We start from the raw sequence: 14,791 nt of genomic DNA, 5'->3' as shown, positions 1-14,791 counted from the left end.
CAAGCCTTCCAGTGCGAGCTGCGCTGACCTTGGCAGTGACCCCTCTCCCGGTCACCCGGCCCTCAATTTTATTGATTTCAGGCAGGGAGGGAGGGAGAGAGAGAGAAACATCAGTGATGAGAGAGAATCATGGGTCAGCTGCCTCCTGCACGCCCCACACTGGGGATGGAGCCTGCACCTGGGCAGGTGGCCTGACCGGGAATCGAACCCTGACCTCCTGGTTCCTAGGCTGACGCTGAGTCACTGAGCCACGCCGGCCGGGGGAGCCTGGTGAGTTTTTATTTGCATTCACCATCCAGCACGGTGAGAAGTCTAGAGATCCGTCCGAGGGGATGATTGAACCCCCAAAGGGAGACCCACAGCCTGGAGAACGGAGGATTGCTGCATGGACGGAGGGAGGCCTGGGAAGAGGGGAAGGCGTCGGTTCCAACAGTGTTGGGGGGGGGCGTGGAGAGGGGAGAGAACTATTTAACAACCTCAGGTAACAACCTCTTCAAACCGAAATGTGGGGTCTTGGTCTTGTCTGTCTGCCTTGAGATGGTGCGCTCCCGTGTCTGCCCAGCAGAGGGCAGCAGAACACACCTTATGAGCCTCAGTGTGCGGGATGGTGTGTCCCTTCTCCGAGGCCGGGACCACAGAGCAGGCCTCAGGGGGCGGGGAGGGCGGGAGGGGAGGCGTGAACCCTAGCCACCCCAGGACACACGTGTCACAGGCATGTTGGCTGCAGAGAAGGCGGCTACCGAGGGGGGTGGGCCGATACCCCATGGTCACAGTCATGGTCCTGGGATGACAGGGTGACAGTGCGGATGGGACGCCCAGCATGGGGTGGGGTGGGGTGGGGTGGGGTCGGCTGGGGGCTCAGCCAGCTGAGTGACAGCCCAGTGCACGTGGGTCAGCGCGGTTCCGGGCCACCTTTCACCGTCACGGTTCTCCATGAAGGAGGGTGTGGCCCACTGGGAGGTGCCTGCAGGTGCTTCCTGGGAGGGGCGCTTGTGGCCTCCTCAGCTCAGGACAGGCTAGAACCGCCGTCGGCAAACCGCGGCTCGCAAGCCACCTGCAGCTCTCTGGCCCCTGGAGGGCGGCTCTTCCACAAAACACCACGGCCCGGGCGAGTCTGTGTGGAAGAAGTGGCGTCAGGAGACGTTTACGTTTAAAAAATGTGGCTCTCCAGAGACATGTCCGTCGTTGTCCTGTTGCTGTTGGGCTCTGCACACGGATGAGTTTGCCGACCACTGGGCTAGGAAATGAGGCAGGAACTCCTCGCTGTAGCTGCATGCCCAGCAGGTGAGGGATCGGCGGTGGATAGAGATGATGTGAGACGGTGACAGATAATAGGTTGATAATAAATAGGTGAGAGAGAGAGAGACAGAGAGAGAGAGAGAGACAGAGAGACAGAGAGAGAGATGGGGGGTGTCTTTTTGCCTTGAGGCCTGGACACCCCGTTTGGACCTCAGTCATCCTGAGGCCTCTCCCTCAGCTCTGGGCATCCATGTGTTGGCAGCACCCCCCCCGCTCCCGGGGAGAGCCGCCTGCGCAGGGAAACCGGGGGGCCTGCGGGAGTCCCAGTCCCGCTGGCTCCTGGTCCCCGTGCTCTGTGCTCCCTAGGAGGCCCGGCCTCACCTCCATCAGCAGCCTCCCACCCTCTCCCCGTCCCGGAAAGCGATCAGGGCTCTTTAAAAATTATAAATACATTTTTATTGATTTCAGAAAGAAAGAGAGAGGGAGAGAGAAATATCAGTGATGAGAGAGAATCCTGGATGGGCTGCCTCCTGCACGCCCCCTATTAGGGATGGTGCCCACACCCCGGGCCTGTGCCCTGACCGGGAATCGAACCCTGACCTCCTGGTTCCTAGGCCGATGCTCAGCCACGGAGCCCGGCACACGGGGCTCTTTAAGGAGGAGGCAGCCAGGTGTGGGCCGTGGAGCCGCACGCAGAGGGATAGGCCGCGTCACGTGGCCGGGGCGAGGGCTGCGGAGGGCGGAGCTGGGGGACAGCGCCGGTGGGTGCCTGGGCCTGAGGACACGGCCAGTGTGGGCCCTGGGGGCCGCACGGGGGTCTCCTTCGGAAAGGGGCGGGAGCAACGTCCGTTTGAGGGGCTGTCGGCGGAGGAGACGGGCCCCTCCCGCTGGCCACACACCGGCCCGGGGCCCGGCTGGAAGTGAGGACTCGATCCGGGAAGAAGGCCGACGGGACTGGGAGAAGATGGACCCCACAAAGGTGAGAGCTCGGGCAGCGGGCTCCCCACGCCCCCACACAGCCCCACAGAACCAGACGGGGCCGAGGACGCCCGGTCCAGCCAACGTGGGGCGGGTGCAGGGGGCGCAGAGGGGTTGTGGCTCCGGGGATGGGGCTGGGGGGAGGGGGCAGAGAGGGGCGCTGGCTCCTGGGGGGCCCCTCTCTCTAGATCTGAGGGCCGGGGGGGGGCAGGACGGACATCGAAGGTTCTATAACTCCTGCTCCCTCCTCAGCTCTCAGGATGAGACACCCCTCGAACCCACGCGGGGACGCCCAGAGGAACTTGGAGGTTCGGGCAGGAGAGGGCCAGAGGCGGGGCGAAGGCTGGAGCAGCCCAGGAGGCGGCAGGTAGGAGGGGAGAGCGCGGGGAGGGGTGACTCCGGGTTGGGGGGGCGGGGGGAGGCGTGCACACCGCGGGGAAGCAGAGCCTCTGGACGGGTCAGGTCCCTGCTCCCGGCTTGCACCTCGGAGAGGCCCGTGGGCCGGGGCGTGGTCTCTCCGGGTCGGACATGGGAGGCCCTGCCGGGCAGAGGGCATATGCGGCGTCTGGTTCAGGCCGTTCGGTCGCGCCGGAGGCAGGGCCGGGCTCCGGGGAAGCGCCGTTTGGTTCCCGTTTGGTTCCCGATGTCGCGAGCGATTCGCAGGGGTTCGCGCCGCCCGCTCGGCTGTGACTGCGCCGCTGGACGGCAGGGCCGACTGTGCCCCAGGCCTGCCCTCCGGGAAAGGAGGAGGCAGGGCTTGATGGAGGGTGGGGCCCACTGGGACCCCGAGCTCGTCACTCCTCTGGGACCCCACAGGCCAATGGGAGTGAGGCCGGGGGAGGAGGCCAGGCGTGCGGGGCCTCACACAGGTGCCGTCTCTCAGGCCCGTCACTGATGGCGGACCGGAGGCCCCACGGAGGGTTAACGAGGCAGCTGCTGTGGTTCTGGGCCGCCCGGTAACGACCACAGGCACCCCGAGTGCCCCCCACACAGCCCCTCTGCCGTCCTGACAACAGTCCTGGGACCTAGGCTCCAGGGTGACCCCTCCCTCCAGACGTAGAGGCTGAAGCACAGAGAGGTTAAGCAACTCGGTCAAGAACCACACAGCCACGCCCTCACCGGTGTGGCTCAGTGGATGGGGCGTCGGCCTGTGAACTGAAAGGTCCCGGGTTCGATTCTGGTCAGGAGGCATGTACCTTGGTTGCAAGCACATCCCCACTGGGGGTTGTGCAGGAGGCAGCTGGTTGATGTTTCTCTCTCATTGACGTTTCTAGCTCTCTATCCCTCTCCCCTCCAGCAGGGCCCGGCCTTCGAGTGCCCAGAGCAGGGGCCGGCCCGCCTGTCCCGGAGCCTGGACTGGCCCCCTCCCAGCAGCGGGCGGGGCGCAGAGAAGGTCCTGCGCTGGGCGGCCCCAGGCCTGCCCTCTGGCCCCCCTCTCCGGGGGCTGGTGCCCAGGTGGCACTGGTTAGGGGTTAGGAATCGATGATTCCCTCACCTGGGCAGCCTGGCTGTGAGCGCGGGCCTGGGCCTGGGCCCTGAGAGGCGGGCTGTGTCCCTCTGGTCCCTGTTCCCATGGAGGGACCCACGGACACGCGGACAGACCCCCCGCCCTGACGCCTTGCACGGGGGACGTCCACACGTCGGATTTCCTGCCTCCCAGGATGCCTCTGCTCCAGGGAAAGGAGGCAGCAGTGAACAAGCTGCATCTGGGAGGAAACGGGGGCTTTTTCAATAGACAGAGACAGACAGACACAGAGATAGAGACAGAGACAAACAGAGTGAGAGAGAGACAGAGAGAGACAGACAGTGAGACACAGAGACAGAGACAGACAGAGACAGGCAGAGAGAGACAGAGATACAGACAGAGACAGAGGCAGAGAGAGACACAGAGAGAAACAGAAAGTCCCAAAGACAGAGACACAGAGTGAAATAGAGACAGAGAGACAAAGACAGAGAGAGACAGAGAGGCAGAGATAGACAGAGGCAGAGAGACAGAGAATGAGAGACAGACAGGCAGAGAGAGACAGAGACAGATTAAGAGACAGAGACAGGCAGACAGAGACAGAGAGACAGACAGAGATAGATAGGCAGAGAGAGACAAAGAGACAGAGATACAGAGTGAGACAGAGACAGAGACAGAGAGACAGGCCAGGGAGAGGGCGGGCCTGGCTGGTGAGGTGAGGCCAGGCCTGTGAGACGGCGGCTGTGGCCCAGAGCCGCCTTCCCCAAACCCCCCCGGAGAGACTCGGGGACAAGGCGCTTGGCCCTCCTGCTGGCGGGCGACACACCTCCCTCCCCGGGGCCTCCAGGACCCGCGGGCAGCACAGAGCTGCTCAGCAGACAGTGTGACGTGAACAGCCTTCTCCGTTGCCAGAGCAACACGCGCACACACACACATGCACACGGGTTTGCACACACACACGCACACACTCGGATGGACACGGCGCCGCTGTGCTGACTGGAGCTGGCTGGCCTCTCGGGGGCAGCAGGCCTGTGTGGCTGTCGGAAGGGAAAGATGATGATGATCACCCTCAGATGGGAATAAACCACACAAGGGCGGGGTGTGTGTGTGTGTGTGTGTGTGTGTGTGAAGGGTGGATGCTTTCTGGACGTGCGATAAGAAACGGCCGCGAGCAGCCCCCTCCCCGCAGACAGACAGACACCCCTCCGCCCTCACACCGCCCTCCCCCAGCGCAAGGACAGCCGCGGCGGCACAGGGCGCCTTCTCTATAAAGCATCGTCTCTTTATTTTAAGTTAAAACGTTTTTCGAGGATGGTTTCCATCTATAAAACGGACAAAGCACAAGCTCTGTACAGCAGTTCTTTTTTTTAAAAAAAAACCAACCGGGGGGTGGGGGGAAAAAAGAAACAAGTTACCAAACTAGATTTTTGAATTTGCAAAACAGACCCACGGACGCCATGGATGGAGACCCCGGAGAGACGGCCACAGGGGGCGGGGGCGGTGCCCTGCTTTGTTCGGGGGGGCTCTGGGAGGGAGAACCTTCGTGTGTAAAAAGGGGGTGGCGGGTGGGGGGGGGAGATGGGCCCCGAGACGACAAGATACGCCGCCACCCGCCGCAGGAAGTCGCTTTGGCACGCGGTGTCCTGTAAACATGGCTGGCCTGGGGGAGGGGGCGGGGGCTCGGCCACCTCTGCTCCCAGCGCCCCCAGGGCCAGGGCCAGGGCCAAGGTCAAGGCCACGGGCCTGCCCGCTGGGGGGCAGGGCGCCGAGGCTTCTGGGTCGGGGATCAGGGACCCGATGAGGATGTTTCCGGTCTGAGCCGGGTCTGGTGCCCACGGGGACGTGGTTTTCCGACAGTAGTAACAGCGCGGGGACAGGTGTGGGGCGGAGCCTGTGGGCAGTGCCCGGGGCCAGCACAGGTGCCCGCCTCTCCAGGTGCCTCTGGAGGCGTTCGTGTGTGAGGCCACCCCTGGCACTGCCTGGCAGGGGCGGGAGGGAGAAGCGGGGGGTGAGGGAGCCCCCGCCACGGTGCCACGCCCCATCCATGTCACGAGCAAACACACGTGGAGGAAGAGAGACCCACCGTGCTCCCGCTCCCAAAAGAGACCATCAGGCCTGGCCGGCGTGGCTCCGTGGTTGAGAGTCAGCCTGTGAACCAGGAGGTCACGGTTCGATTCCCGGTCAGGGCACAGGCCCGGGTTGCAGACTCCATCCCCAGGGTGGGGTGTGCAGGAGGCAGCTGATCCATGATTCTTGCTCATCATGGATGTTTCTATCTCTCCTCTCCCTTCCTCTCTGAAATCAATTTTTTAAAAAAAGATGAACTTTGATCTTAAAAGAAGGGAATGAGCAGGACAGAGGAGCCGTGGCAGTGTGACTGGCAGGATCTCCCGGGGCCGTTTCTGGTCGGTGATGCCCCGTCCCTCCCAGAGGGGCCCGGGAATGTGCCCGCAGGAGGCACAGGCCACCCTGTGTGTGTGTTGGGCGCTGGGGGTGCGGCCGGAATGAGACCAGGCAGGTGTGAGAGGGGGGGCCGGGGGGGGGCCAGGGGGGGCGAGGGGAGCGTGGCCAGGTGACCACAGCGCCTCCTTGGGGCTGGGGCTGGCCTGTCCCTCCAGAGGCAAGGAGGCTCCACGGGACACCCCGCCCTCCAGGGGGCGCCCGCATCTCTCCCTGTGGTTACTTTCCCTTCTCACCATCCCTGGTTCACATGGACGCCTGCTCCCCGACCCCTGACCCCCGGCCGCCGCTCAGGCCCGGGGCCTCAGTGTCACTGAGCAGCAGGGCTGTTCCCATCGTCCTGGGCCCGGAGGGACGGACAGGCCCCAGCGTCCAGGGCCCGGGCCCCAGCCAGCTGCCAGGCCGCCAGCCCTCGGCCCGTCGCTGGCCTGGAACAGTTCCTGCCGCTACCGGGAGCTGTGGGGTCAGTTTTGTTGTTTATTTTTCCGTCGAGAAAAGAAATCTCATTTAAAAAGACCTAAAGCAACGTCTGTCCAAACCAGTCCAGGCTGGCGGGTGCCAGGGGCACGCAGAGTGGACGCGCTGGCGCCGGACAGAGAGGCGTCCAGCCTCCGGGAACCCCGGCTGCCAGGGCCGCCCCCAGGGGCCCGGCCGCTGCTCCGGGGGGGCATCCCAGGGGGCGGAGCTACAGAAACCACCGGGCACGCCCTGCGCTGTTTGTATCTATTTATAGTGCGTGTCCCCGCACACGCTCACGGTCACGCTCACGGTCAGACACGGCAGGTCCTCCTCGGCGTGTGGAGGCGGCGGGAGGTGGACCAGACCTGCAGGTGGCCGTCGGCGCGGTGGGCCCCGCGGGCTTGCGATGGGGCACACGGAGGTTTCCGGAGAGTTCTCCCGCGGCGATGGAGCAGTGCCCCTTCGCCTCCCGTCCCCGTGGAGCCCGGGCTGTGGCGCCCCCGGAGATGCTCCCGGTGTCCGGGCGGGGCCAGGAGGCGGAGCCGCCGGGAAGGGGCGGTGGCCCAGGGAGGGGGAAGATCAGGCTCTCCCCTCGCCGCTGCGTCCGCCGCCCGGTCTGAGCCGAGGTGTCCGGGCCGAGGTGTCCGGGCCGAGGTGCCGGCCGCACACGCGGTGGAGCGCTGAGGTATATCGTTTCGCGGAGAGTTCGAGAGGCGCGATCGATGCACGGACCCCCGACGGCCCGCGGCCCGGCGCCTACGGCTGCAGGTTCAGCGAGAACTTCCACTGCTGGGACAGCGCCGGGCCGCACACCTCCACGCTCAGGCCGCCCGCCTTGGCCCCGCGGCTGTCCAGGCACAGGTTGCTGCCCACGTGCCGCAGCTTCGAGTTGCCCTCGATCTGCTCCCATTTCTGCAAAAGACAGGAGGACGCCTTGCCGTGAGCTCCGGCAGGAACACAGGCAGCCCGCCGGCGCGGCTCTGCGGCTGGGCGTCCGCCGGGAACCCGGAGGTCCGGGTTCGATTCCCGGTCAGGGCACACGCCCGGGCTGTGGGCTCCTTCCCCAGTAGGAGGCAGCCGATCCGTGATTCTCTCTCATCATTGAGTTTCTGTCTCTCACCCTCTCCCTCCAACTAGGAGGGAGAAGGAGAGAGATAAGTGTGTGTGTGTGTGTGTGCGTATTTAAATAAATTAGCAGGGTGTTAACACACACACACACACACACACACACACACACACACACATCAGCAGGCCTGTGTCCAGGGCCCTAGCGCTGCATCAAAACCAACATACACATGCTTCTCTGGTTTCTGGTCCTAAAGGAGGGCAGTCGGCAAGTGTCCCATGCTGCAGCAGCCGCAGGCCTACCAACGGCCCAGGAGAGAAGCCCAGGGCCAGGCTGGTTTGCACCTCAAAGCTCTTCTCTGGGGCCCCTCAACCAACTTACCAACTGAACTCAACCAATCAAACTACCAACGGCATCCACTCACCAGGAGGCTTGTTTGGTATCTCACCCTAAGAAAGGAGCTGCAGGAAGCTGCCCAGCTCAGGGGCTTAATCCTGCCCCCCCCCCATTCCACCTCAAGCCCCTGCCTGGGGGCTCCCTCTTAGGGACCGCGCTCAGGTGAGCCAGCGGCAGGGTGTCAGGTCCACTAACAGGAAATGCCTTTGTGGACAGGGCGTCCGGTTGAGGAACCTGTTTCTATGCTGTGTCTCCCCCACCCGTGTGTGGGCTCCTAGGTGCGTGTGGGAAACTGGACTCAGAGTCCCCAACGTCCTGCATGGTTGGAACCAAACCATTTTGTTGGGTTCTGAATGTCCTACTTGTAAAATACAGCCATCCAAATACTTGTAACTGTCCTACCACTGTGGGTGTACACACACGCACGGCCTAACACCAAACTACCAACCTGCCAACAACTCAGCCAACCAACCAACTTACCAACTAACCACTCAACCAACCTACCAACTGAACTCAACCAATCAAACTACCAATGGAATGAACTCAACCAACCAACCTACCAACTGAACTCAACCAACCAATCAACTGAATGAGCTCAACCAATCAACCTACCAACTGAACTCAATCAATCTACCAACTGAACTCCAAACCAATCAACCTACCAACAGAATGAACTCAACCAACCAACCAACCAACCAACCAAACTCAATGACCAATCAATCCCTCACCCAACCAGCCAACCTCAATCCATTCATCCGCCTACCAGGTCAGAAACACCCCCCCACACACACACACACACACACACACGACTCTGCAAATGTGCTCACCACACGCACACACGGATGTGTCTGGAAACCAAATATTCCACCTGGCAAGACCGCGCGGCATCGAGATAAAAATAGCCGAGAACTTCTCCTCCGAGGGCAAACAGGGGAGGCCAGGAAGGCGGGGGAGGGGAGTAGAGCAACGCGGAGCCCAGCACCCCAGCTCTGGGCTGGCCACACGACCTGCGACCCTGAAACTCAGGGCGATCAGGTGAGCTGGGGCGGTGACTGCTGCTGCCCATCACCCCTTCGCTCCGGCTCCCCTCAGCCGTCACCCGTATGCCTGGGGCAGGGCACCGTGGCCTCTCGGTGTAACAGTCACTTCCTCGCCACACAGGCCCCTCCCGTCAGAACCACCTCATTGACACGGGAGTCACCGGGACTGCCGGCCGCAAGCAGACGTCCAGGTGCCACAGACAGCTCCCCAGAGGGACCGCAGCACGCCCCCCGCAGGCCCCGAGGGAAATGACGGGCAGGCATCGCAGGCCCTCCCCCTGCCCAGCCCAGAGCCGGGCTCACCAGCCTTCGCAGGAGCCCTGCCTGGTCAGCCTGGAGGGCAGGCCCATGGGAACAGAAGACATGGGAAGACTGGGCTCAGGACAATGACCCCAGGGCAGGAGCTGATGATGGGGTGGTGGTGGGGTGCTTGGGGCGGGTGCCGACAGGAGACCCACCAGCCTTCAAGCGCCCACACCCACCGCTCCCCGACATCAGGACCTACTGTGTGCCCCCCCAATGCCAGGAACCCGCCATGTGGGGTGCAGGGGCAGCAGGAGTTGAGTGCAACGCGGCGGCTGGACATCATCGTGGGAGCGGGCACCGCGGAGCCCGGGTGCGGGCGGGAGGAGCCGGGCGGCCCCTGGGGGTGGGCACCCGGGGCGGGCGGGCGGGCGGGCGTACCTGTCTGCTGTCGTTCTCCCGGCAGCCCTGCAGCTTGATGAGCGAGCCGGGCGTCCGGTCCACCACCGTGAGGCACAGGTCCATGTGCTTCACCGACTTCTCCTTGGTCAGCGCCCACTCCTGCAACACACGCGTGTCAGCGGGCGCCGGGCCGGGGTGTCTGTGTGTGTGTGTGTGTCTGTGTGAGTGAGTGTGTGTGTGTGTGTGTGTGTGTGTGAACCTGTCCAGCCCAGAGCCATCCGATGACTCTATGCCTCAAGGCAGTGGTCGGCAGACTGCAGCTCGCGAGCCACACGCGGCTCTTTGGCCCCTTGAGTGTGGCTCTTCCACAAAACACCACGTGTGGGCGCGCACGTACAGTGCGGTTGAAGCTTCATGGCCCATGCGCAGAAGTCAGTTTTCGGCTCTCCAAAGGAATGCCAATCGTTGTGCTGTTGATGTTTGGCTCTGCTGACTGATGAGTTTGCCGACCACTGCCTCAAGGCAAGCCTACCACTGGGGGGCATCGGGGAGCCGCAATCGGTGGTGACCCCACAACCTCTCCTGGCTTCCTTCTCTCCTGAGGGGACCTCAGACTTGGGCTGGTGCCCTCGGCCCTTCAACTTGGCTCCAGGCACAGGTCAGAACCTGGGAGACCCCATCTGCCCCCCAGCTGCAGGAGGGTGGCCAGCGGGAGGGGATGGTCAGCGGGAGGGGGTGGTTATCAGGAGGGGGTGGTCAGCAGGAAGGGGTGGTTATCAGGAGGGGTAGTCAGCATGAGGGGGTGGTCAGCAGGAGGGGTGGCCAGCAGGAGAAGACCTCCCCGAGGCCAGGAAAGGGGCAGCTCGGACGCATCGCCTCAGCCCCCCGCTCCCCGGGGTCCCGGTAAACCCACCTGGTTGCCCCCGGCGTTGTGACACTCGTACACGCCCACCACGCCGTCGGCGAAGTGGCCCAGCGTGTCCAGGCAGTTGGTGCCCTGCTGCAGGGCGCCGAAGGCGATGTCCTGGTGGTCAGGGACCCTGATGGCAACGGAGACCCGACCGCTGAGCTCCAGGGACGCCGGCCCACGCCCGGCCCGGCAGGAACGAGAAAGGAGGGGTGGGCAGCCCCGCAGCCCCCCATCCCACATCCCCCATCCGCACTTCCATCCTCACTGAGCACAAACCCCACTTTAATTTTAATTTTTGTTGTTAGTCCTCATCCGGGGACATTTTTCCATTGGTTTTTAGGGAGAGGGAGAGGGAGGGGAAGACAGAGACATGGATGTGAGAGAGACACGTCGAATGGTTGCCTCCTGCACGTGCTCTGCCCAGGGCCCGGGCCGGGGAGGAGCCTGTAACCGGGGTACGTGCCCTTGACCGGAATCGAACCCGGGACCCTTCGGTCTGCAGGCCGACGCTCTGTCCACCGAGCCACGCCGGCCGGGGCACACACCCCGGTTCACGGCGAGCGCCTGGCACCTGGCCGCCCCCCGCTGCCCCTCGCCCTGTCGGGGAGCCCCGGGCCCCGGACCTACCGCAGCTCAGGGTACACGTTCTCCAGGTACCAGCGGAACGGCTTGCAGCTGAGCTGTTTCCGCAGCTCCAGGCGGCTCTGGATGCTGAGGGGGGGAAGCCAGAGGCTCGCATGCCCGTCCGGAACGCGGGGGGGGCCTCCCCGTCCCCCAGACACCGGCCCTGAGAGCAGGGCCGGGCGGGCGTGGAGCCGGGATCAGCCCTGTCCCTGCACCCCGTCCCCCTAGAGCAGAGAAAGGTCCCCCCGGGCCACCTGGGCGGCTCTTCTCAACGCTGTCGGTTCTCGGGGTTCAGGCTAGCCCACCCCCCACGCCCTCCGGGGCCCAGGGCACGTACTTGCCGAAGGGGACGTTCCGGGCGGAAGGCACGGCCGCGTAGTAGAAGTTCTTGTACTCGTCCATCCACACCTCCGCCGCCCGCCGCGTGTTGCTGGGGACAGAGCGGGTCCAGTGAGTTGGGGGTGCTCTCGCCTGGCAGCTGCCCTCCACGCGTCCGCATGGGGGGCCCGCGGGAAGGTCCCCGGGGTAGGGGGCCGGCTGGCCCTGCTCAGCACCCACAGGGTGCGGCTGGGCGGGTCTGTGCCCCCCGCCCCGTCCACCGTCCTGACCCCCAGGCTCCGGTCACTCCCCGTCCTCCTGCTCTGGACCCCCTCCACCTCAGCGCCTGCACCTGCCGTCCTGGGCCCGCAGCCCCTCCCTCCGCTCTATCCACTGAGCCACACCGGAACTACAGGTCACCAGGTCTTTCCGGCCGGCGTGTCCTGCGGCTGGACTGCCGTCTTACCCACATACCGTCCCTCGAGGAAGAGTGTAGGCTGTCCTCCCTAACCCGGCTCTGCCAGCTTCCCACACGCGTGTGGCTCTCCCTGCCCGGCCCCTCGCGCCGCCCCATCGTCACACGTGTCCCAGCCTGACCCCCGGCAAGTCCCCAAACAGTCCTGCAAGTCCCGGGACAACACGGGACGCAGCCCGGTGCCCGGGAGAGGCGCCCGGGGCCTGTGGATGGGCCGCGTCCCCCGTCCCCGATGGCCCGTCCGGGTGGGGCCGCAGGGTCCCCGTCCGCTCGGCCTCGGCCTCGCCGCGGCCCTCACCGGGCGAAGACGGTGCCGCTGCCGCCGGGGAAGGTGTACGGGTGCTGCTTGCGGAAGACGTGGCCCACGCGGCTGCAGGGGATGATCTCCAGGCTGCCCCCGCACTGCCACACGCGGAAGGAGATCTCTGCGGGCGGAGGCGGGTAAGCGGGGCGGGGGCTCTGCACACAGCCCCCCGCCCCCAGGGCTCCCTCTCCCTCTCCCCCCCTCGCTGACATCAATGCAAATACATTCAAAAACACAAAACTACGGCCTGGCCGGTGCGGCTCAGTGGTTGAGCATCGACCTAGGAACCAGGGTGTCAGGGTTCGATTCCCGGTCAGGGCGCAGGCCCGGGTTGCGGGCTCCATCCCCAGTGTGGGGCGTGCAGGAGGCGGCCGGTCCATGGTTCTCTCTCATCATAAATGTTTCTCTCCCTGTCCGTCTCTGAAATAAATATGTATTCCACACAAAAAGGCTAAAAGGGAGGCCATTTATACTGACGTGGGGACCAATTGTGCCCGATGAATGGGTGTTTTTTTTCCAATCGGCACCCTGCACGCCCCGGGGTCTCTTCCAGGCCGCCCTTCGCCGCTTCTCCCCGCGCGGGGGCAGGCCCGGACCCGGGTCCCCCAGAACCGGATGCCGTGGTGGCGGCCGACGGGGGCGCTTATGTACGTACCCAGGTTCTCGCCGCCCCACACGTCCATCATCATGTCGTACTTGCCCAGCTCCTCAAAGTAGGACTTGTCCATCACGAACAGCCCCCCGGCGATCATGGGGGTTCTGCCGGGCACGGGGGGAGAGGATAGAGAGGTCAAGGCCAGCTCAGCAGCTCTGTTACGGGTGCCTCTACACGGCCAATCGGACAGGCAGCAGCCGGGGCCTCCGCCAGGCCCTGCCCTCCTCCTGGTCCCAGAGGTCAACCTTGCAACCCTGAGGTCAACCCTGTGACCCCACTGGTCCCTGGGGTCCACCCCGTGACCTCGCTGGTCCCTTGTTAGGAACGGGGCACCCCGAGCAGCAGCCTGCCTAGCGGGGCCTCATGGGGACAGACACCTCCACAGACTGCGCTCCGTGCTCCGGGCAGGTCCCGCGTGAGCTGAGCGGGGGACGTGGGGTTTGGGGGGCAGAGACTTCTCTGCGACCGGCACTTACTTGATGGGGGCGACCGGGTTGCCCTGCCGGGCGCGCCTCTGCTCGGGCGTCATGTAGTCCCACTTGAACACCAGGTTCCAGTCGAAGCCTGCCGGGCACAGACAGGACACGGCGCTGACGAGAGCCGGCCGCTGGCTCCGTTTCCCCCCACCTTCCCTCTCAAATTAAAATGCCGAGGACACAGGTGAAATGAGAGGAGGAATGGGGGCCCCCGGCGTATCCAGGGACTGGAAGGAGGCGAGGAAAGTGTGGGGTAGTCTGCCCCCTGCCTCCCACACGCCTCAGGGCAGGGGGCAGGGGGCAGGGGCAGGTTCCCGGGCCTGCAAACATCTCTCTGCAATCTCTCTATTTTATTGATTTTTTTTTTTTTTACAGAGAGGAAGAGAGAGGGACAGAGAGTTAGAAACACCGACGAGAGAGAAACACCGACCAGCTGCCTCCTGCACACCCCCCCACTGGGGATGTGCCCGCAACCAAGGTCCATGCCCTTGACCGGAATCGAACCTGGGACCCTTCAGTCTACAGGCCGACGCTCTATCCCCTGAGCCACACCGGTCAGGGCTTCCATCTCTCTTTAAAGAAGATCGCTTATGGGTGGGGAGAGAGTAACTCAGGGACCCAGGTCACAGGGACCCCGATTGGGAGCGGCCCGGACGCTGCGCAGACGGGGAGGGCGGCGGGCGGGCGGGCGGGCGGGGACCCTGAGCACCTACCCCCTTTTAGGTCCGCGGACGCCCCCACGTACTGGAAGTTGTCCATGTTGATGACGTCGATGATGGGCGACACCACGCGGGTCCTGTCCTGGAACAGACAGACAGGAGCCGGGGTCAGCACCCAGAACCCGGCACCCCGAGCGGTTCCCGGCCCTCCCTCCCGCCTGCCTCTCCCCTCCCAGGAGAAGGGCCGTGCTGGCGGGGAGGGAAGCGGACAGGCCGGCAGGAGGCAGGAGAAGGGCGCAGGGCCCGGCACAGTGCCCGTGGCGATGAGTGTAGATGCCCCACAGGTGCCCGTGGCCCCGGACAGGCTCCCCACCCCGAGGCTGGCACTGGCCTTCCCGGCGCCCCCGCCCGCCGCCCGCCGCCCCCGGCGCTCACAGGCACAGGCGGGGTGCCAGGCAGGGTGCTGGGCACACTGCCCTTTGGCTCAGGGAGCGGGTGCAGAGGTGCACGAAGGACGGTCCCAAGACAAGGTCCTACCCTGCTGGGTGCTCCCCCGGGCCCATCCCTGCCCCCGGCTGGCTCTGCTGACGGGTCCCCCAGTGAGCACGGTTCCCGAGCCCCCCCT

General features: G+C 64.6%; 1 protein-coding gene across 1 annotated transcript in view; it reads right to left on the bottom strand.

Moving 5' to 3' along the window:
- Positions 1-4,936: 4,936 nt before the first annotated feature.
- GALNT2 (polypeptide N-acetylgalactosaminyltransferase 2) overlaps positions 4,937-14,791 on the bottom strand; it is a 35,028-nt gene continuing 25,173 nt past the window's right edge. Inside the window, exons 8-16 of the mRNA XM_084868728.1 lie at positions 14,221-14,308; positions 13,508-13,595; positions 13,032-13,135; positions 12,371-12,497; positions 11,617-11,709; positions 11,283-11,366; positions 10,659-10,785; positions 9,785-9,904; positions 4,937-7,510 (exon numbers count right to left, since the gene is read on the bottom strand). Coding sequence (XP_084724854.1) covers positions 7,355-7,510; positions 9,785-9,904; positions 10,659-10,785; positions 11,283-11,366; positions 11,617-11,709; positions 12,371-12,497; positions 13,032-13,135; positions 13,508-13,595; positions 14,221-14,308 — 987 coding nt within the window. The 3' untranslated portion in view covers positions 4,937-7,354. The remainder of the gene's footprint in view (positions 7,511-9,784; positions 9,905-10,658; positions 10,786-11,282; positions 11,367-11,616; positions 11,710-12,370; positions 12,498-13,031; positions 13,136-13,507; positions 13,596-14,220; positions 14,309-14,791) is intronic.

The sequence above is a fragment of the Pipistrellus hanaki genome, assembly GCF_964339955.1.
Source record: "Pipistrellus hanaki genome assembly, chromosome: 20".
NCBI lineage: Eukaryota > Metazoa > Chordata > Mammalia > Chiroptera > Vespertilionidae > Pipistrellus > Pipistrellus hanaki.
Note: the sequence above shows the minus strand (reverse complement) of the source record. Positions and strands in the feature narration are given on the sequence as shown.